This window comes from Rhinolophus hipposideros (genome assembly GCF_964194185.1).
Source record: "Rhinolophus hipposideros genome assembly, chromosome: 15".
Classification (NCBI taxonomy): domain Eukaryota; kingdom Metazoa; phylum Chordata; class Mammalia; order Chiroptera; family Rhinolophidae; genus Rhinolophus; species Rhinolophus hipposideros.
In genome coordinates, this window is record NC_138061.1 from 23,047,633 (window position 1) to 23,070,507 (window position 22,875).

Consider the following 22,875-nt stretch of genomic DNA (forward strand, 5'->3'; position numbering starts at 1 on the left):
AGATACACATCACCACCAAATAACAGAATATATGCCAATTTTCCATTTTGGCTTTGCCGTTCTGCATAGCGAGTACTTTGGCTTTTTTTGGAAATCATTAAATCATAAATTCTACCTTAAACAGTTCACCTAATCGTCCAGTTTGGGTGTGAAAGAAGGTGATTTGATGTTTTTAAATGATGATTTAATTTATCCATCAATGAAGGCAACATGGGGTAAAGAGTAAGTTGCACTTGTACGACTGTGGATTTTAATGCTGATCTGATTTATGCTGGGTTAATTAAATATTTTCTGTACCTTCAAGTCCTCCACTGAAAACTAGGTACAATGTGGATTACCTACTCAGTTTTACTCTGTGTTAAAACATATACGGTTAAAAATAGTCAAATGTTTAAAAAACCGTCATACAGTAAGAAATTATAAACGTGTCTAACACAAATCTGAAGACAAATGTAGGACCCATATACTGTATTCATCTGTCTTCCTTCCAGAGTCACTCACAGTACACAAACGTAGTAAAATCAATAAATGTTGAGTTGATGATGACATTACCTCAATTTGCAGAGTTCCTACCTCAATAGCTGTCTAACAGTATGAATAAGTAAATTTCTTTACAATGATCTCAAAGAGATGGTCTAAATCTTTAGGTGTACTGAAATGTATGAAATATTGCTTTTAATAAGTAAACCACTGGCTGGAGTTTAGAAATCTTTTCCTATATAATGCCTGGTTTTTTTTTTTTTTTTTTTGTAAGGGTATTTTTTTGTAACAGGATTTGACCTGTAACTATTATTGAGAATTTTCTTAGCAGAGTTCAAAGCATTTTACAGGGATCATCTCATTTATCCCTCGAAAGTAAGGCAGAGGCATTATCTCCACTACAGACTGAAAACACTAAAAGGCCAAGATAGGTGGGGTTTTTTTGTTGTTGTTTTGCTAAGATCAAAAAGTAATTCTAGGATTCTAGGGCAAAGCCAGATTCCGGTCTGACCTTGTTACACGATGCCTCTGCCGCAGCTTAATGCAATGTAGTTGCTTCCCAAGGTCTCTCCTTGGCTATGCTAGGTGTTGGATAATTTCCAGAGTTAATTTCTCATTCATTCTTGCTACCTGAAAACGGGTCTTAAGATGTAAATACAAAATAAAACCCTCAAATACTTCCCATAAGAATTTGGGATACAGTATACACAGACAGGGATAGGTATCTTCCCTGCTCCCCTCCAAATCTTACTGCCTAGCCTACTACTGTCCAATATAAAAATAAAGTGGGCTACAACTGCAAGTCACAGGTATAATTTAAAAATTTCTTGTAGTTACATTAAAATATATTTTATTTAGTCCAATATTTCAAAAATCTTATCACGTCTTTATTGTATAAGTCTTCAAAATCTGGTGTGTATTTCACACAACACACCTCAATTTCAACTATCCCACATTTCAAATGAGGAACAAACATGTGCGACTAGGGGCAACAGTATTTGACAGCATGTTTAGATTTTAGGATTTTTTTTTAGCTCTCTCTTTAGATTGGTGCCTTTGTGAATGATATAGGTGGTGTGGGGAAGAGCTCCCGGGTGACGCTGGAGAATTCACTTACATTTAGGTGGTGACTAATAAGAAGCCCTAGCTTTGCCATTTACTGTTACATTACTGGGGAGTTATGGATTCAGGATCTAGAGGGCTGCAAACTTCCCCAAATGTCTAAGATACCAGGTCTTTGCCAGGACCGTGGTTCATATCCTGTGTGAACCCTGGGCTAAGAAATATGTCAATTTCTAGGGCTGCAGTTCATGGGGCCTGTGGAAAGGAGGCATCATCCGAAGAAGAGGTGGGCTAGGGGGGCAGGCCATCCAAGTGGTTGCTTCTTGAGGACAGGGGCTCCGAGTAGAAGCTACTTGAAGGCTGAAGCTGCTCTTGCGGCCTTTGGCTAGGCTCTTAGCGGGCGTCACATGCTAAACGAATGAATGCATGTGCTTGCACCAAACGCTCCGGGAGGCCCACAGGATAGTGGAGGGAAGACCGCTCTCCCGGCCCGCACCCCGAAGCCGCTCCACGGCCGCGGGTGTGAGGGGCGGGCCCAGGCTTCGGCCCGCGCCGCCCCATGTGACCCGGTCCGACATGGTGTCGCCTCCTCCCGGGGCGGGGGCGGCGGCGGCGGCAGCTCCGGCTGGGCTCCGCGTCGGGCCGGCCCCGCGGCCGCTCATGGGCAGCCGGGGCCACTTGGGGCCCTCCGGGAACGGCGGACCAGGCGAGGGCGAGAGCGGGGAGGCGAGGAAACTGCAGGAAGGGAGGGTCGCGAGGGGGAAGCGAAGGAAGGGGAAGGGAAAAGCAGGAGCAGGGCAAGGCGGAAGAGGAAGCGGGGCGGAAGGGAAGCCGGAGCCGCAAAAGGCGAAGGAGGCAGCGGGGCCAGGAATCGAGGCGGGAGCGAGGGCAGGCCCGGGGGAGGAAGGAGAGGGAGGCGGAAGCGTGGAGGAAGGGGCGAGGAGGTTCACGAGGGGACATGAAGGGAGCTCAGAGGCGGGGAAGGAGGCCAAAGGAAGAGACGATGGGAGGAAGGAGGAATGGAGGGTCAGGACTGGGCGGCGGGAGGACGCAAGGCCAGGGAGAGCACAGGGACGAGTGGGTCAGGCTCGGGGCCGCACCGCGGGAGCAGGGGCAGCCATGGCGGCGGAAGTCGAGGAGGAGGAGGCGGCGGCTCGAGAGTCGGCCGGCCGCCCGGCTGCTGGGCCCGCGCTCTGGCGCCTGCCGGAGGAGCTGCTGCTGCTCATCTGTTCCTACCTGGACATGCGGGCCCTCGGCCGCCTGGCTCAGGTGTGCCGCTGGCTGCGGCGCTTCACCAGCTGCGACCTGCTCTGGCGCCGGATAGCCCGGGCCTCGCTCAACTCCGGCTTCACGCGGCTCGGCACCGACCTGTAAGCGCCCGCTCGCCCGCCCGCTCCCTGCCCCGGGCCTGCCCGCGTCCCGGGAAAGGGCGGGGCGCCGCGGCCTGGTCAGCCTGGGGCGGTGTCGCACCCCGCATTCCGAGGCCCAAACCTGGCCTCCGCCGAGACCCCTCCTGGAACGCCCTTCTCTCGGAGGCCCCCATCCGAGGAAGCTCCCAAGAGCATCCCTCAGTCTGCACCCTCCCCGTGGGCGGCTCCTCACAATTAGCCATCTTAAGCATTCCCTTCAGCTTTTAATTGTCTTTTCCCAGACGTTGACTCCCTGAGCCCCTCAGCCCGAGAGGAGCCCGGCTGGGCTGTGGCTTTGGAGGCCTCCTTCGGTCCAGGTCTAGGATCTATGTCCACTGTGTGGTGTATTCGAACGTTTTGTGGACATGCATCCTTTCACCTTCTAAAGGTTGTTAGGTTTCGGGGCTCAGATACAGTCGAACATGGAGAAAAGGGCTCAGACCTGAAAAGAAGACCCTTGGTTTAAATGTCAAGTATAGCTTATGACTTGATGATAACAGGCAAAACGACACAAAAAAGGGTGTCCGCTGACGGCAGGCAGCTGGATTAGATAGATCTAGGCTGTATATACAGACATGGTATTGCAGTTTGTCCAGTTCCTGGTCTGAACCTGTGAATGAAAAACTTTCCCGAACCACTTAAACTGTTAAGTAAAAGGGAAAATGTATGGAATTGAGGGAGTAAAAAAGCTTTCAGATTGCATCCAACTCTATCCAGTTTGGGTTAAAAAAAAAAAAAAGTAGTTCTGATACAGTATAACATTAAAAAAAAGCTGTTTTAAAACATGAAAAGCTATAATGCCACCACCTCCAGACAACTATTCATTTTTTAGAATTACTTTTCAGTTGCACACTTCTTTGTCCCAAACTTCTTTGTTGCTTGCTATCTTACTGATTACCAGAATAGGTACATAATAAATGTTTGTGGGCGGTACCATAATGAGATGAAAAACATTCCTCTAATATTAAAGGTTTATGTTATGTCCAGCTTTTTGCTATTAGAGATAACAATGAAATGAATAATGCATTTTTGGGCAACAGCTTGATTGAGATATGTCACATGCCATATAGCATATATGTCTTTGAATTAGTTACTAAGGATAAATTCTCAAGATTGGCATTATTGGATCAAAGGTTATAGGTTTGTAAAGATATACCAAGTTACAGTGGCACCAGCAATGAATGATTAAATCAATTTCATTGAGAATTTTAAATATCTTTGCTGTTTTAGTGGCTATATAATGATATCTCCAAGTTTAGTTATTTTTCATTTCTTTTGCCATTGACCAGGATAAATATTTTCCCATGTGTTTGTTTCACCTGTGAGATTGTCTGTTCCTAGTCTTTGCCCATTTATTATTGGGGCCTTGATGTTATTCTTATAAACTTGGAATACTTATGGGTCATAGATATTAGGCTCTAGTTTGTCATCTTTGATGCAAGTATTTTTCCTAGGTTTTTATTTTTAGCTTATAGAAGTTTTACATTTAAATATATCAGAATCTGTCAGTCTTTTATGATTTATTTTCTTTTTTCCCCCAAATCTGAGAAATTTATAGTTCCTTTGAGGACCTGATAAATCTTCTCTGAATATCTGCTGATTTTCTTATAATTTGATTTTTTTTTTAATAGTTAACATTTTCATCAATATCACTTTTTTCTAACCAGCTACCTAGTTATCACTACATCTTTTGTTAAATTATTCTTATCTTTCCCTTTGTTTTAGAATGCTTACATTGCCAAATATTAACTTTACATATGTATATATATGTATGTATACATACAGGATAGATATCTGAACTCTTCATTTTGTTCCACTGACATATTTTTCCATTTCCATACTATTTTAAATATTGTTGCTTTTTGATAGAATCTAGTATCTGCTAGGCTTATATCCTTGTTGGATTTTTGTGTGTGTGTGAGATGTCCCTACTTCCACTCAACCTTCTAAGCAAAAAATCCTGTCTTTTCAAAAGTTTCTGTGGTTTTCACTATAAAGCTCCCACATATCTGTTGTTATCCTTTTTCATAAGTATTCCTAAATATATTATACATTTTGTTTTTATTATTAATGCAATCTCCAGGTAGGTCTTATTAATGATGTACAAGATTACTATAATTTGTAAATTTTTAACCTGATCATTTTGTTTAACTTGTATTAATTCTAGTACGATTTTGTTGTCGATGATAATGATTCTTTGGGATTTGGGGGTTTTTTTGGGGGGCATGTAGTCTTGTTACCCTCATTTCTTATAAGAAAAACTCTTTAGAGAACATACCAGTTGACATATAAGAGAAGTTAGCTAAAATGACTGGAACCCAAGCCAGCCAAGGCCAACTTTGGCTTTCTCTCTCTCTTTATAGTAATTGAATGAATGAATGGAAGAATTGATGTTTGTTTCTCTTTCCTTTTCAAGTGCTCTAAAAGAGAGATAATGGGAATGAGTGTATGTTCTATAAGCGATAATAACAAAATAAAAATGAGTTTATAGTATAAAGTGCTTTGAGACTGCAAAGTGATATGGCTTTATTATTTATTAGCCATGTGTGTTTTGATTCCTTGTTTGTGTCCTAGGATGAGGTATCTGACCTAGTGAAGTTGTTTTACCACAGCACTTGATAAAGACCAAGGTCACTGCTCATGTTTTCTGAGTTAAGGGGAGAAGTTATGTGTGTTAGAGCAGGTGGAGAGAGTGTTTACTAGTGTGGTCTGTTTCTGGACAGCTGCAGAGATGTGATAAGCCACCAAGAGAGGTGGTTGTCATCCCTGGAAGTAGACAGCATGTACCCCAGTCCTCTTAGGGAATCAAGGCACCAGGGCCCAAAGTTCAGTGAGACTATGGCTGCTTGGATAGTGTCAGAGCTGTAGTTCATGCTTTGGGCTAATGAACTGCAGACTGGACAGTGGAATAATATAAGTATGACACAAAACTTCATTTTATCAGAAGCCATACAACCTCACTGCACCAGAGTTTTATCATCTTAAAGAATGGGAATAACATACCTAGTAAAATGAGGCTTAAATGTAATAATGTGTAAGTGCTAACACAGGGTTCAGCACATAGTAGGCATTCAAACTGTGGTAGAATGGAACTTCTTAATTGCTTGGCTTCTCCTCTAGTCAGTCTGTATAGGGCAAAAGTAGAGATGGTTTGACTTGGAGATGCTGCCTAAAGACAGAAGGTGGGGGAAAACACACACTGCTTAGTTTCTTTCACCTGTCCTGAATGTTTTTGGAAACATGACAGCAGAACCTGTGGGCTTAGGGTCTGCACTCCCTGCTGAAGAGCCTCTTGATTCTCAGAAACACAAACTGCTAAGGTGTACTGACCTTCCGGCTCAGGGCAAGTCCCATTCAGTTTGGCTGTTCCTAACTGATCATAGCTTTGTTGAGTAAGATGAACTGCTTTGGTTCCTTGTGATTTGTTAATGGTCTTATATGTGTGCTTGAAGGCATTTTGGCCACTTTAAAACCACAAACAAATAATTTGCTTCCCTTTAGGCCTCTTGCCCAAACAGTGAACACTGGTAGGTATCCTGAGCTTTTTTTTTTTTTTTTTAAAGCAGACACAAAGACAGTTTGAATCAGTCATCTGGTTTAAAATCAGTTTTGTTTGAAGGTTTTATGAAGCCTGGGGGAATAGAAATATCTTTAATATAAAAATCAAGGAAATGTTTCATATAGCAATCTTTTAAGTTTTCCCTAAAGAATAAGAGGAAAGCTAACTTAGTTCAGCCTTCAAAAACAAAACAGTGAAATTTAACTCTGTCAGTTTCTAACAGAGGCTAAGTGCATGTAGTTAGACAGTATGACAGTCAGAAGAGCAAAGGTGCTATCTGCAAATTCTGATACTGAAAATTAACAAGAGCAAAGAATGAAAAGAAAACAAAAATCTTAGTATGTAAATCTGTTTTTTAAAAAGTACTTCGCCAGTCTTATGTTAAAAAAGCTTACTTAATCCTCTTCCTCCCTAATTAAGTCCTACATGTTTTCAAACTTGAATTTTATTTTAAATATCCTTTGAGCAATAGCTGGGTGCTCTCTTGCATTTGCCTGTGATAGATTTGCCTAGAACTAACAATCGGTGTTTAGGGTGTAAGACTCAGAGGTGTCTGCTCTGGCATGTACATTCATTCCTCAGACAGGGTCTTGTGGGCTGGGAGCTCTTTGAGGCTGGGGGACTGGGGTATCTATTTCAGTGATGATTAACGTCCAGAGTGGTGAGATGGACACAGATAAGCAGAGTGTGTTTGTTTGTTTTAAAATGATTGTGCCTAAGAGCATTTTTGGGGCTCAGAAAGCATAAAGTTTCCTAACTCTGAACAGAGAAGGCATTGCTGACTGGTTACATTTAAGGCCTAAACAGTGATTTTCAGAAAACAATTAGCAACTTAAAGTTGCTTTCGGCTTTCTCCTTCACCTTCCTGCCTTACCTAGGGAGGAGAGTCACTTTTTCTCCAGTTAATTGCAAGGTTTCATATATGGATGTTATCTTCAGCCATTTTGGAAAGGCCTTGTTTTTAATGGTTTTGTGTGTTAATAAAAGTGGAGTTCAGTTTACATGCTTAAAATAAATAAAATAATACATCTGTGGAAGCAGGAAATAGTCTAGGGCAGTTAGTACCTCCAAAAGCAAGCTGCAAGAATGGAAGAGGCGTTTTCTCCCAAGGCTACGAGAATATAGAAGCTACTTATATCTTTACCAGTCTTGTAAGACTTGAATGGTAAGGGATGAATTTCCTAGCTTTCAAGGCAGAAACAGGGAGAAACCCAAAGTCTACAAAATTCGTACAGGAATAAGATCTCGAAAATATTTCAGTACTCCATACTTTAAATTTTCTGTGTCTGACACCTTCACCTGAGGTAAAAATTGTGCTTAAGCTGCTGAAAACAAACTGACATTGAGGTCACTGAGGAAGCATATAGATTTTTTAAAATAATATTTTTGAGTGTTTGATATGGAAAAGAATTACTTTTGTGTGACAACTTAACCTTAATTCTGGGTTGACTCGCATTGGATTAGTTTCTGGTCCTGACTCATAACCATGGAACAGGGAGAAGTTCAGGTAGACTCTTCTTGAGACCAGACCCCAGTAAATTTTGAAAATTTAAGATGAGATTAAGTGTTTGAAAAAATCAGGAGAAAATTGAGTTTTGAATTTTCAGTGAAAATTGGCATAACCCCCCCAACTTTGAGCTACAGAAACAGATTTTTGCTAAGCTCCACAATTTATTTCAGGTGTGTCAACCATCAGATGAGGTTGAGAATCCAAAGATTTGGTTTATTCTTGAGGAAAGGCCTTTTTATTCAGCAGTCTTGCTCAGGTTTGAACAGGATTCAGATGGAACTCCAGTTGTAATCCATGGAAGCAAGCTGGTTGGACTAATTAAGAATTGTTTATGAATCCTGAGTCATGTAAATGCTTGAACTGTATTGAAAACCAAGTGTGCGACTGGAGAAAGAATTTATCTCTTGTTAGAGGTTTGGCCACCTTGTCTCCACTTTGATTCAGTTCTTCATTATATCCAAACTGTTCACGTTGCCCTCCCTGGAAGTCTAGGCCACCCAATGGGCCCCCGTGCCTGTCCCTCTTTATCCCACAATTAATTGCCAGTACATTCTTTCTTCTTCTTCTTCTTTTTGGTATTTGACATGAGCTCAAATTGCTGAGAAAGGTGACAACTGTGAAATGAAGACAGGGCTTGGAGACACCTTAAAAAATACATGCAAAGGCCACTAAATGACAAGAGCAGACTGCCAGGCTCTTTCAAAACATCACCATGTCTGTTGACTTTCCATTCCTTGTCCGCAGCACAAAATTGGAGGTCAAAGAATCATAGAAGTTAGAGATGGAAAAGACATTTGGGGTCAGCCAGTTCATCCCTCCGCCTTCTCCTGCCCCTGATTCCAAATCATTCTTTACATTATATTTTCTCCCCCAGCTCTTGTACAGTTTTCACGGTCTTCACTCAACCCCGGCTGTCACCTTTGGGGAATGATGCTGGAGGCTCTGTCCAGTTTCTCCTCAGCAAAGAGAGATATTGCCTCTGCCCCCAGTTGACATCTGTGAACTTCTTTGTTGGTGGTCTCAGCTGAGAGACTGAAGGCTAAATGGAAGTCTCTCTGCTGCTTGGTGATGGGGCTTTTCTAGGCAGAACTGAAGCACATTTAGTGTGTAATGATTTGGGGGAAGGGGAGAAGGGCGAGGGTATAGTGTAGCCATTGCTGAATTTGTTCCTAGACGTTTGCTTTTCAAAACGCTTGACCTGAAAGGAGATGCATGTGGTGTGTGTGTGTGCGGGGGAGGTATTGGGGAGGTAGACAGAGATAAAGAAATTTCACTGAATGGAGTTTGATAAGAACCCTACTTTGCAAATTGGTGAGTTAAACAAACAAATAAAATATACTAGTCCTGTGAAGTAATAGAGGATCGTTTCAGAAAATACATGTTAGAGAAGAAGTAGAATGGTGGCTTACTGTATAGAAGTTTCAGCTTAGAGTCAAGTTGAGAAGAGCAGGTGGATTGGAGACAAGTATTTTGGACTAGGGGTGACTTGCTGTTGGGGGGGTCTCCCCTTGTTTTAAGTAGTAGAGAAAGAGAAGTCCTATGTTCACTGGCTGCATGGTTTAGCAGGGGTAATGGTCATTTTTAAAGGCAGCTTTGGAAGGTTACCCCCTGCTCCCCCTCTTGTTCCAGCAGCTGTTGGGAGCAGTCCGAAGGGGGTATTATATTTCTTCTGGTAACTCTGCCAAGAATGAGAGGAAATCCACAATCTGTGGTCTTTTTGGGGGGGATGGGGATGGGGTGGCAGGTGATGGGACAGGGAAATTAAATTGTTTTATAGTAAATATGTTGAGATACTTTTCCTGGAAAGTTGTTTCACTGAAAAGAACAGTATTTCCCCTGCTGACTAGCTCTGTAATGGGTTCTGTCTTCTTCCAGTACTTCTTTTTCTTCCCTGTAGCTCCAGCTTTGACCTCCTATGTTTCCTTGAATTTTCCCTTAGAATTTTCCACATTGAAAAGGTGAGTCAAGACTCAGATACGGATGGTGTGTGTACTTCAGAGAGGCCTTCCTCTAGGAGTGGGTTACTAAAGGAGAACCTCTTGTTCATCACTTATCTTGGCTGCAGTTTGACTTTATCATAATGGCCTAGGAACTGGAGATGTAAAAACCTTCTGGGTGGTATCTGGTTCATGTTCTCGCCATCCCTTCACCCAGGCTGGAAGGGCACCAGGGATTTGGAAGCTTGGTCACTTGGACTGAGAACCTGCTTTTGAAATTCATATGGAACATAGTTGCACGATTGAAAACAGTGAGGAGCAACCCTGAGAAGCAGAGTCGTGTGATGATTCCTCACATTTCAGATGGGGAACCCAGGGAGAAATCATTTTGAAGGTATGAGAACAAAGTCCACTTCTGAGTTTGCTAGTGCCCAATGCATGGCTCACTTCGAGGATGGCCTATTCACCAAAATTAGTGGCATCTTTCTTGCTGTTGTTCTCAGAAAGTGCTAGACCAGCCTCTGTGAAATTTGTATTGTGGGATTCTGGAAAAACTGATTCTGTGATCAAATGAGTGTGGGAAATGCTGTGCTCCACCCACATCCTCTGTCTTGGGGATTCATAATGCCTGTTGATCAATTTCAGGCCCTGAGCTGTCCAGTGATAGACGTGTTTAACTTTGTTTCATCCAGCACTGTCCAAATATGTTTTGATCATAAAATTCTTTTTTTTACTGTTTAATATCTCTTAACATCTTGCAGAACATGCACACTGGTCTAGTGCTCTGTAAATATAGAACTTGACCAATAGGAGGAAATGAATGTGAATAAATCCTAAGCTCATGTAAAGAATCAGGGTTATGCCCAGTGCTTCTGAAACTGCTTTGGACAGCTTTGACACGTGGGTGCCACATGAAGATACTTTATCTGCTCCTATTCCTTCCTTGGAGCCTCTGTAGCATAAGGATTTTGGAGGCCTTGGTTCAATTCCTAAAGATGTGGTGTGTTATACATTTTTAGGAAGGGCCTTTGGAGCTTGGAGGTAGTGTGTCCAGGCTCCTGAAAATCTGCAGATATTGTTGAAAGTGTGACTTGCCTAAGGGAGAACTGTACTTTTAAGAACTTGTTTAAGCAGTAGCTATAAAATACCTATTATGCTAGGATCATGGTTCTCACCTGTTGTGTCTAAGACATACTTTGTGTGATGTTAGAATTTTTGATAGTACATCAAGGGATTAAAGGTGAATGCTTTTTTTTTTTTTTTAAGTATGTTTCAGAAAGTTGAAAAACCTGTCTGTTTACTTGTTTACTATCTGGCATGTACTGTTTGAGTAGAACTGTTACTGCATCCTTTGAGGTAAAGTTCATATCTATTTCTCTGAAATGCAATCTTCCTCTTATTTGCAGCAACTTGTGTCATGAGCCACTTTGTGGCTCAGTGGCATGTCTGACAGAAAGCTTCATAAAAGCATGGATCTTTAGTTGGAGGAAAATAAATTCTATAAATTGTTTAAAATTTGATGGCATGTTTATTCAGGGTTCCTAGTATACCACAGCTCGGAGCATGCTGGTTGAGATCCACTTTTAGAAGTACTACTGTGTTTCCCTGAAAATAAGACCGGGTCTTATATTAAGGTTTGCTCTAAAAGATGCATTAAGGCTTATATTCAGGGATTTCATCCTGAAAAATCATGCTAAGGCTTATTTTCTGGTTAAGTCTTATTTTCAGGGAAATACGGTAAGAGACTTAAATCTTAATTCTATGGAATTTATGACTGTATTAGATAAACAGGACATATAGCTGTAACAAGCTAACAAACCTAGGTTTAGGATAGTTTCAGTCTAAGGGTTCATATGAGAGCGAGAGGAATGTTTGGAGGATTCAGGGAAGTAGAGGCTTAAGCTGGATCTTGAAAAATGGGTGAATTGACTCGTTTCCCAGGAGAGGGAAGGAGGCATTTGTCAAGGACAAAAGTAGGCTGGTGCTGGCAATATAGGAGAGGGTATGGGTACAGGAATGAATGTAGAAGAGACGGACTTGGCTGGAGTTCAGCTACATAGTATGGAGCCATGAAGGAGAGATTGAATGAGTAAGGTGAGTTGACATTTGGAGGCCTTTCAAGGGAGATGTGGGTGATCTCCTCGTGTATGATCCTGTCCTCATGCTGCCATGTTCCCTACAATTTCACTTCACCCTGTGTGTTGGGGCTGTTCCCTGGCCAGAAGGGTAAGCAATTTAACACAATATAATGATTTTTCATTGATTTTTTTTTTGAACCTTAATTAATAGACCACTGCTACTGAGGCTGTTGGAGGACTTAGTTTGTCACTAAGTATAAATAGTTAGAAGTTTCTTGTTTGGGGCTGTTTAAATACTTGTACATTAAAGCCAAATTCTTTTTTTTATTTTATAGCTCATTGATTTTGGGGGGGGGGGAGGGGAACAGGACTTTATTGGGGAAGAGTGCGTATTTCCAGGACTTTTTATTTTTTTTCCAAGTCAAGTTGTTGTCCTTTCAATCCTAGTTGTGGAGGGCGCAGCTCAGCTCCAGGTCCAGTTGCCATTGCTAGTTGCAGGGGGCGCTGCCCACCATCCCTCACGGGACTCGAGGAATTGAACCAGCAACCTTGTGGTTGAGAGCCCACTGGCCCATGTGGGAATGGAACCGGCAGCCTTCGGAGTTAGGACCATGGAGCTCCAACTGCCTGAGCCACCAGGCCGGCCGGGCCCAAAGCCAAATTCTTAGTTTTAGTAAACGAGATGGTAGCTACAAACAATATGGGGGGAAATCAGCTTTCTGGAGAGCAAGACGATGAAAGAAATCAGAGACAGTGTTAAGTTAAAATTTGAAGCCCCCACGCATCATTTGGCATAGCCCCGTTTCCCCTCCTTAGCCTAGTGCTCCTTGAGATGGATGGCTTTGTTCTACACTTGTGGACAGATGCCGTCCTATTCTTAAGCCCCAAGTCAGCAGGAATTTATGCTTATGGTGATCATGCCAGTCATGCAGGTAGGCAGCATTGATGGCATCAAGGGGAATCAAAGTTCAAGATGGGGCAGGGAGGGAAATGGATTTGTGATCCAGGAGTTCTCTGATTTTAGAGACTGCAGGTTTAAGACCTCTCTGATATACCCACGTTTCCCCTTCATTTACCCCCCCCCCACCCCTCGCCCATTTTTCTTCAGACTAGGTTTATTTATTTGCTTTTGGTTTGGGGTGTGAGTGAGGAGAGGTGAAATGAAAGAGGACTCTAGATAACTGCCTAGATTAATTTCTGTCCCTCTGGACTCACTTATTGCCAAGATTTTAAGGGGCCTGATAGCTTACTGTGGGTACATGTTGTGTTGTTTTTGTTTAAAATAGGTCATGTGGCCAGGAATGCAGTCAAACTATAATGGTGACTAAGTGCCGGAAAGCTGAGAGGGAGGGGGCCCAAGTGGAAAAATGAGCCTGAGGCAAGAGAAGCAGGGCTGGGAAAATGGAAGTTCCCAGGCCCACAGGCCAGGTTAGAGATTCCTCCGTGCCTTAACAACCATATAAGAGGTTTATTTACAGGGCACCAATCATTTTTGGAGGGAGCACCCCCACTTTACACTGGTAGCTGTTGGAGAAACAACCAAGCAGAGAGCATTTCAAAGATGGGAACAGGGGTCCTTACTGAATTCCCAGGGGCACCAGCTCCTGTCTCCTCAGGCACTTCTGCTGCCTTGTTCCTCTGACCTCTTTTGACTGGGCCATGACAGGCCCCCACAGGGAAGGAGGGATACCTGTTTCAGAGAAAAGATTATTCAGAGACCGAAGCCACTAAGAATATAGATACCATTTGGACACCAGCTAGGAAACCATCAGAGATGATTGAGAGAACAAAAGGGATGAAAAGGCTGAGTTAAGTTGCTTTTAACAAAGTGGTACTATTTCTCAAGTGAAAGCTAAATGGAATGGTTTTAAAAAGTTCAAATTTGATTTGAAGTACTAGAGGCAGTATTCACTGTGGGAGAAGACGCCTGCACCTGCTGTTTGGTAGTGGCTTCTAAAGTTCAACTTTGAAAATTTCTTGCTGTTGTGACCAGCCCTCCGGGCAGTGCTTTGACCCTTAGTAAAGTGTCAACAAATGGCAGTTAAGTGACCAGGGAGAAGAGAAAAGTGTTGTCCTTTACCCAATTCAGGAAATATATTGATTATTTCCTCCTTGTTTCTTTCTTATTATGATCCAGAATGTTCAATTTTTGGTTTCACCTTTACCTCTGAACTTAGACCTAACTCAAGAAGAGAGGTTAATTATAAACAATGTCTTCTTTTATATCTGGGAGAGATTTACAGATAAGATTTGACATGGAGTCTAATCTTTTTCATTAAGAATTCACTTTTGGTCCATCCTGTTGACTATCTTTTACTGTCCTTAGCTCTCTTCCAGCTGGTAGTATAGATTGCTTATTAGTAATGTGAAACCAAGGACCACATTCACGCAGTGGATAAATTCAGTAATATATTTGAGCTTTAACATTGTGTACACCCAAATCCTAATCATTCAGCCTGAAAAGAGTGCTAAGTTTGACATTAGAAGAACAATTTCTAATAGTTATAATTAAATTAGAAGAAAAACAAATGATTATTGGATTAGCTTTAGAGATGACACCATTAATGGATATTAATCACTACATATATTTATATTTATGTAAAAATTAACTTTTTTGTAGTGATTTATAACTTATACTGTACTTCGTTTTAGTTGTCATCTTTAAAACACCACAATTGAGTGAAATACTATCCTCATTTCATAGGTGAAGAAATTGACAATTAGAGAAGTTAGATAACCAGGTTTGGATCCCAGTTTCCTAAGTCTGCATTCTGTACTTTTCCGTAACTTCATTTAATCTACTATTTAGTTAAAGATAAATTGAAAGACCTAACTGTCAATACTTGTGGGATATGTTGAAAACATTGCTCACTTCCTAAAACACCTATCTATTTACCTCTTCTGACCTGTTATTTATGGAGACGTAATTTTATGTAGTGTCTCCTCACCTCTACCTTTAGAAATTTGACTTAGTTTTAAAATTACCATTCCTTACTATAGTCATTTCCAAAATATTTTGCCGTCCTCACATTTGTCACATTTCCGTGGCAATATATTCCATTGCATTAGTATACCATTTTCCCCTACAGACAGATATTTGGGCTATTTCCAGATTTTAGCTCTAATATATAGCAGCTACTATAAATATCTTTGTAAAAATATTTTTGCTTTTGAATTATTTCTTTGTGATATAGTGCCAAAGTGGCGATGCTGGGTTGAAGCTGTCATTTAACAACTTTTCTCAACAGAATTCCTTTCTGAACGGCTGTACCAGCGTGCTGCTCACAATATATAACCAAACCCAAACCCTTCTATCAAACCAAAGCTCGTGTCTGGTTTTTCCACTTCATAGATGTGAGGTGGTACTTTAATAATTGTTGTAATGTACATGTCTGTAAACTATTATTGTTGGGGGATGTTTCCCCAGTGTTTTATCCTGTAAATGCCTCTGTAATTGTTCTTATCTGCTGTTGGATATGGATGACAGGGCATTGGAGATAGGGTGTTATCCTGATAGATTTTTATCCGTCCCCTAAAACTTCTGGGTATAAAACTTGTACCTGTGGTATTTTTAAGTATAAAACCCCCACTCTGTTGCTTTCATTTGAATATCTTTTTTCTTCTATGCAGTATTTAAAATTTAAGTGCTTTAAAATCGTCGAGTTAAAAAACTTTTAAATTCACTCTTTTTTGGAAATTTATCGTATTGTGATATGAGATGGTAATCTAAATCAGTTTTTTGCTCTGTTGATACCCAGTTTTATCAACAGACTTTATGTCTAGGTCTGTGACATATTTTGACTTAGTTTTTCTGTGTGGTGTGAAATAGGGGTCAGGGTTCATTTTTTTCCCTGTGGTTCTAGCTCTCTTTGTCATCCTTTCTCCATTAAGTTGCTTTGGTGTCACTATAGACACTTGAAAGGACAGGCTGTTCTCCTTGGTTTTGTTGGTTATCCTAGTATGAAGAGAGAAGAGTTATCCCTTTTTTGTCTCCTAACCCCTTCACTTATATCCAGATATATTCTAGATATTCCTGTGTCCTGACTTGTAAACCCATGGAATTTTCTCTGGTTGGCAGTGAGTTGTAGTAATGGGATTATTTGTTCTGTCTGGACACAGGATGGCCAGTGTACCAGTGAAGGAACGAGTGAAGGTGTCTCAGAACTGGAGGATGGGGCGCTGCCGAGAGGGGATTCTGATGAAGTGGAGATGCAGGTTAGTAGCCTCTTGACTTTTTTTTTTTTTTTTTTTTTTTGCCTCTTGACTTTTAAAAAGTTATCTGGGACAGAAAAGCATGCTGGGAAGTGAAAAATCTGGTCCCAGCTAGAGTGTAAATGTGCCTGTCTTGGGTGGTATGGCCCTAGTGATCCTTTAACTGCCACAAAGGGGGCGTGAGAGGCACAACGTTTTTTCACATTTAAAAAGAGGATTATAAAAAAGTGTACTTTAATGAATTCCATATTTTTTACGATTATAAAACTAATGGTTTATTTTAGAAAATTGAAAACTATAGAAAAGTGTGAAGAAGAAAATAAAACGCAAGCTATAATCCTACCTCTCAGAGGTAACCATTGTTAATACACCTCATCAGAAGAAATAAATGAAGCCAGTATTTCAACCCATCTTGTTTTACAGTTATTTTTCTTTAAATCTTCTACTCTAGGGAGTTACACCTTCACTCTTGGCTTCCTATAGCCCTCTCCTCTACTTTATTAAAAGGCAAACTAGAATCTAAAGGTTTGGCTATATCTGTTATAGGAGGTAGAGCTTAGAAAAAGTGCCAGGAAATGTAGATAATGGCTTTGGCACTGCCAATACCATACATTTTATGCTTCATCAATGCTAAATTATTTCACAGTTATTTTTTGACTCCTTATCAAAAAAGTGCTCCTTGTTGATTGGTTGGAATGGATAGGGAACATCATGATTCCTCATTCCAGGTTGCCCTGGACCTGCGCTGATAGACACAGGCAGGCTTCTTCATCTGATGACCCTTTCTGTTTTGCTTGTGTCCCGTTTCTGCTGGTTTTACTGACATTGGTTGCTGTGAATTATGCGATGGTGTTAATGGTAAAGAAGCTACAGGGGAGAAACATGGTTCTTTACAAGGAAGGACTTTCCTCTCTCCTTCCCACTTTTGCCTTTTAACACCAGAAAGTAAAGTTTATTTTTCTATCAAGGTTTTGTCCTTGGTGTCTTTTTGGGCTGGCTTCAAGCAGTTTGGCAAATAAACACACTAAACAGTCACCAGGCTGCCCTGGGATTCTCCACTGTTCACCTGGCATGAACCTGGTTTCTTGTCCTAGGCAATGGCTGTTTACCAGATGGCTCTAAACACATGAATTCCAGACCCCTCTGCCTGCTGCCCACTTGAATATGCCACAAACTCGTGCAAGGGGATGTTGAAGAGGAGTGTGCATAATGAGTGAGAATACAGGCATCTATACACACTCTACACATGTTCCATATAATATATGCACACACTTGTAAAAACCTCATGAGCAGAAACTCAGTTACTACAAAGTCCAAGCTGCATTTAATGGCCCGTCAAGTCAATTTGCAGAACTTTTCCACATTCCCATGACGCCTGTATTAAGGAGTCTGGGGAAGAAACACAGCCCAGTTTGCTCAGACAGGCTTGGCAGTGGGAGATGGTGTCTCTGTAAATGGGGATGAATCAGTTGTCCCAGTGCTTTGCTTGGGACCTTGTAGCTCCAGGACCCCTATGTGGAGTCGGACAGGCTGCTGGGGTGTCTACTTTGGGAAAGGGGCTTAGTCCCTACCAGACAGCCTGGTGTCTGGAAGTCTTTCTTCTTAAGGCTCACTCCACGCCATAGAACTGGTCTGTGACTTCTAACCTTTTTTCCTCCTGCCAGATTGTAGAGGGAATCTTTAACTATTTGTGGATTTCTTTTATCAGCTGCCTATGAGAGCTGACTATTTCTCTCTAGTCCCTGAACTATAGTGGACTGCCCTGGGGCTGTGTTTTTCCATTGCCACACTTACTCTCTATGTAGATATCCCCTGTGAGGATCTAGGTATCTAATCAGAACATTAGCATCCTTTCCTAAATGGCTTTATTCCTTTCACTTATGAATGGCCCCTTGCTCTAATAGGACAAGGGAATGGGGCTTCCTTGGGCTCACTCTTCTCTCTATCCTACTTTAACTAATCTATTGGGAAAGAGGCATTTATGGGAGTCTTGGAACCTTGAATCAAATCAGTGAGGACACAGATGAAAGAAAATTACTTCACCAGAGTGGAAGGTGTCTTTTTGCCCCTCCCCACCCCTCAATCATTGCATTTTCTAAGCTCGGCCTACCCACTAACCCAATGCTTAAGCATTCTTCAATTAAAAGTGATATTTAATTGGTCTTTTAATTATGACTGTCTTTTAGATAGTGCGAAGATTAGGTCACCGCTGAACTCAATCACTGTAGTTTTCTGAAGGTAGCCTAAGTGTAGGTAATTTTGAAGGAGGGGGTAAGGTATAGACTTAGTCTTGCAGGTCAACCTTGCTAACTTAGGGATTAGTGAGCTTCTCCAAGGATTGGAGTCGAGTTTTCATGCTGTATTGTGATGATTGCTAAATTTTGTTTTCCATCTCTACAGTCAGATGCCCTGGATGCAGCTAGAGGGTGATTCTCTGTACATATCCCAGGCTAATTTCATCCTGGCCTATCAGTTCCGCCCAGATGGTGCCAGCTTGAACCGTCAGCCCCTGGGAGTCTTTGCTGGGCATGATGAGGACGTTTGCCACTTTGTGCTGGCCAACTCGCATATTATCAGTGCAGGAGGGTAAGTGCTGCAGGTTTTTCCTTCCACCCTCTTCCTTAGGATTCTTCAGGGACCTTCTGCCTGCCTCTGACTTTTCTGTCTCAATTCCAAAGGGATGAGGAGGGAGACTAGTAGAAGGAATAGTGGTTTTTTTTTCCATTTAAAGCAGAGAGATTTACCAAAGGCACTTAATAGGGTTAGCTAAAGAAGGAAAACAGGAAGAGCCTTTAATGAAAAGTGAAGCTGGTCTTGATATTCTCAAGGGGGAAATTTGTTTTGTCTCTCAGCTCTGTTCCGCCCCAAGTAAAGGTATCTAGAAGCTCGGAACCTTATTGGACTGAATTGCCTAAAGCTTAGCAAATTTGGATGTCATTGGAGACTTGGGCTGTTTCTGTAGACTTGTTCGCTTCCTACAGAGAGAATATTTGGCTATTGGGAGTGAGCTCCTTATTTCTCTCCTAGAGATGGGAAGATTGGCGTTCATAAGATTCATAGCACCTTCACTGTCAAGTACTCGGCTCATGAACAGGAGGTGAACTGTGTGGATTGCAAAGGGGGCATCATTGTGAGTGGCTCCAGGGACAGGACGGCCAAGGTGAGGTGGTCACCCCCTTACATACTGTTATTCCCTTCTCTCTATAGGGAGTAGGGTGGGAGAGGGTGGGTAGGGCCTTGAGTCTTGGGATTGGCTGAGAGCACTGGGTGGGGGCGGGAGGGAACGACACAATAAAGGACTCACTTATGTGCCTCTGGCATGCAGCTTGCCATGCCAGGTTGTGTCCCTGCCAGCTGGCCTGGGAAAGGAGTGGACAGTGGCTGGGAAGCTTGCCACTCACTTGAAATGTGGCATGAACTCAAAAACAGAGGGCCTGGCCAGCTTTTCCTCCCTGAGCCGAATTTCCTCAAGTTTGTGGGTTGAGTTCTAACCCCAATATTTTATTTTAAAATCTCCCTCTTTTTTGCTTGCTCTCTGTTTAGGGAGGTTAATTTTTCACCACCTTGTTTATAAGCAATCAGGCTGATTATTAAAATGTGTTTTTACTGCTTCTCTGGAGAGTGATGTGGTCTGTAAGCAGTAGAAAGATGACAAGAGAAGGGTGGTATTTGTTGTGTCATTGCCAAATTGCCTGGTCTACAGTCAGACATCTGACAAGACCTAGCAGAATGAGGCTGATAAGTAGTGTGACCCCCTGCTTTGTGGACTCAGTTCATCCATGTCTGGGTCAAATAGGCTCCTACCCGTGAGCTAGAGAAGAACTTTCTCCATCCCTGTATCCAGCAGCCCAACATATGCCTGGTCCTTTGGGGCTGCTGTGGGGACTTTGCTGTCGATTCAGTTGATAGTACTGCAGGCTCAGTAGCATCTCGCTTGTCGGTTCCCCAGCCTTTGGAAACTCCGCAGTGACAACAGAAGCAAACGCTTGTTCACGTCAGCATGTGTCTCTAAGACACACGGGAGAGGACTCAGGAGAGGGAAGTTGCAGGCTTCACTCACTAACTTTTCTGACTCCGTGTGCCCTCTGGTGACTACTCCTTCATGGAAAAATGTCGCTAATTCATATCAAAAGAGCTAAATATGTTCCTTTCTATTTATGGAAGTTTCTCCTCCCTTTGCTGTTTTCTTCCTTACACTTTGTATTTTATCAGGGACATGCTCACCAGCACAGGGAACCTGAGAAATCCAGAAAATTTTTTCAACCAACATGGAAACTGAATTTCCTATCACCTGCTTCCCATACCCCATACTTACTTCAGAATTCTGATTGATCACTGTCTTTGTGCCATTCCTTGCAAAGAGACTGGCCTTAACTTGCTGTTCTGCTCAGAAGTCAATTTGCGCAGACACCTTTTGTGGCGTGTGTGACCTACATAGTCCCATCTCATTATGGCTTCTTCTTGTCATGGGTTCAAACTTCCCCTGGTTCTTCTTTTTCAATGACATCTCTTTCTTCTGTCCTATTCTCTGTACCCTGACACCCCGAGCAGTATAAAGCTAAGCTTTATGACCACAAGTAGCAATTCAGGTATGGACTGCCTACAGTCAAAGAATGATAACAATTTTATCTGGAATATTGGGTTAGTTTTGTGTTTTAAGTACTGACTCAACCCTATTTAGTGACTTAGTGTCTTAAAAGCATTGAAATAGGTACTATTTAATCCTATTTAATTGTCACTGTAGTACATTCTGTTCCTTTTGAGGACTTCTTTTAGTCAGTGACAGAATTCTCCCTGCTGGTTCTTCAGCTTCAGAAAGCTAGTTATTTGTTTGGGGCTCCCCAGTGACCTCCAGGCTAGCTCCTCTGTTTTGGCTATTGGATGCTGCTTCAGTTCCTTCCTCTCCATGGTTGTCTTTGCACATAGCCACCTTCATCCTCCTGGCCCATTTCTGCGTTACCCACAGTCAGTCTTTTATAACTGACTTTCCATTTCTTTTCAGTGGCAATTCTACAGCTGCTTCTTCAGGCTTCTAATACATCTGAACTTAAGAGAAGTCATGTTTGCCTATAAACATCTATAGCCTGTTTGGTGGAGTTCCCCAAATATGTACTGTGTTTTAGGAAAGATATTTGTTTTATAGGGGTAAAGGGAACTCAAACATTTTCTTTGTAAGACTTCTGAGCAAGGGACTGCCCAGAAAAATCCTCTTCCTTCCCCTCCCCCAACCCTAGTTTCAAATGTACTGTGACTTAGCTTGGTGTGCCTCTCGGTGGGTGCCTCTTTAGTCAGTGGGTGCCTCTTTAGTGGGGCTGGCCCCATCCTGAGATGTGACAGGATGGTAGCTTACGTTCTTGGTGGGCCTGGGCCAGTACTGACCATCCTTTCATTTCTTCCTTTTTCTCTGTTCTTTCATTCATTCTGATATGTGCCTACAAGGCACTGGGGCCCTTCAAAGGGGACAAAGATACAGTCTCTCTCCTTAAGGGGAGCTGAGACATGCGTGCATTGGCTATGAGGTGATTGGAAGTGGCCAAAGACTGCAGTGTAAGCGCTAGGGACAGGGAAAGTTCAGAGGGTGGAGGGATCACATCTGGCTTGGAAGGGGAGACTTTATGAAGAGGGAACTTGGTTTTTGTTTTTTTTCTTTTAGTTACTTTTCAATGCATAGGTTTGCTTGTTTGTTCTGTAACAATATAGAATGAAACCAGGCATTGTGCTAAGCACTTTAAATTGGTTCATTTTCTCATTCATCCTTTATGATAATTTTTCCCCACATAATTATGCTCATAATATATTTTAGATACCAATATACTTTATTTTATAAGATTTTCCATTATTATTACAAATTATTACAAATTGTGTCATCTTTAATGGCTTCACAATGGACTTACCATAATTTAGTCACTATTTTTCCTGTTGGTAGATGTTTGTAGTTATTTTTTTTCCTATAGCATTAAGAACTCCCATTATCGAAGCCGAATACCTAACAAACACTGTGATGCCGTGCTGGGTACTTTATACATATCTTCACTTTTCCACACTGCAACCTTGAAAGATAGATATTATTTCCCATTTTACACATGAGGAAACTGAGGCTGAGAAATTATGAAACATTTGTAAGATCAGAGATAATAAGTAACAACTAGGGTTCAACCCAACCCAAATTTGTCTGATTCCAAAGCCCATGTGTGCTTTTTCTGCTGCTGCAGGCTGCAGGGGATATTTTTATGTTTTTCTTCATTTTAGGATTATTTTCTTAGGCTAGAGTCTCAGCAGTAGAATTACTGAGTCGAAGGCTTTGGTCATTTTAAGGGTCTTGATTCATATCACCAACTGCTTCTTACTTTTATATTTTTATTTTTATTTATTTTTTTTAAGGAGGGTGCAGCTCACAGTGGCCCATGCAGGGATCTAACTGGCCACCTTGGTGTTATTAGCACCGTGCTCTAGCCAAGTGAGGTAACCGACCACTCCAGCCAACTGCTTTTTAAAAGGACTGTATAAATGTTCATTCCCACTGAGTTATATCTTCTCCAGGGAAGGCTCTTTTTTGATACTCATGTTTCTGGTAGATGGTGTGCTTCTGGGCCAGGGAAAGAGGGCCACTTTCCCCAGATGATGTTCA

At 41.9% G+C, this 22,875-nt stretch overlaps 1 protein-coding gene across 4 annotated transcripts in view; it reads left to right on the top strand.

Annotated features, from left to right (window-relative positions):
- Positions 1-1,991: 1,991 nt before the first annotated feature.
- FBXW4 (F-box and WD repeat domain containing 4) overlaps positions 1,992-22,875 on the top strand; it is a 74,963-nt gene continuing 54,079 nt past the window's right edge. Inside the window, exons 1-4 of one of the 4 annotated variants that reach the window (XM_081074618.1) lie at positions 1,992-2,912; positions 16,155-16,250; positions 18,648-18,833; positions 19,275-19,407. In XM_081074618.1, coding sequence (XP_080930744.1) covers positions 2,119-2,912; positions 16,155-16,250; positions 18,648-18,833; positions 19,275-19,407 — 1,209 coding nt within the window. In that variant the 5' untranslated portion in view covers positions 1,992-2,118. Of the gene's footprint in view, positions 2,913-9,991; positions 10,352-16,154; positions 16,251-18,647; positions 18,834-19,274; positions 19,408-22,875 lie in introns of those variants that run through there. The other 3 variants (XM_081074619.1, XM_081074621.1, XM_081074620.1) reach the window with 3 other exon arrangements.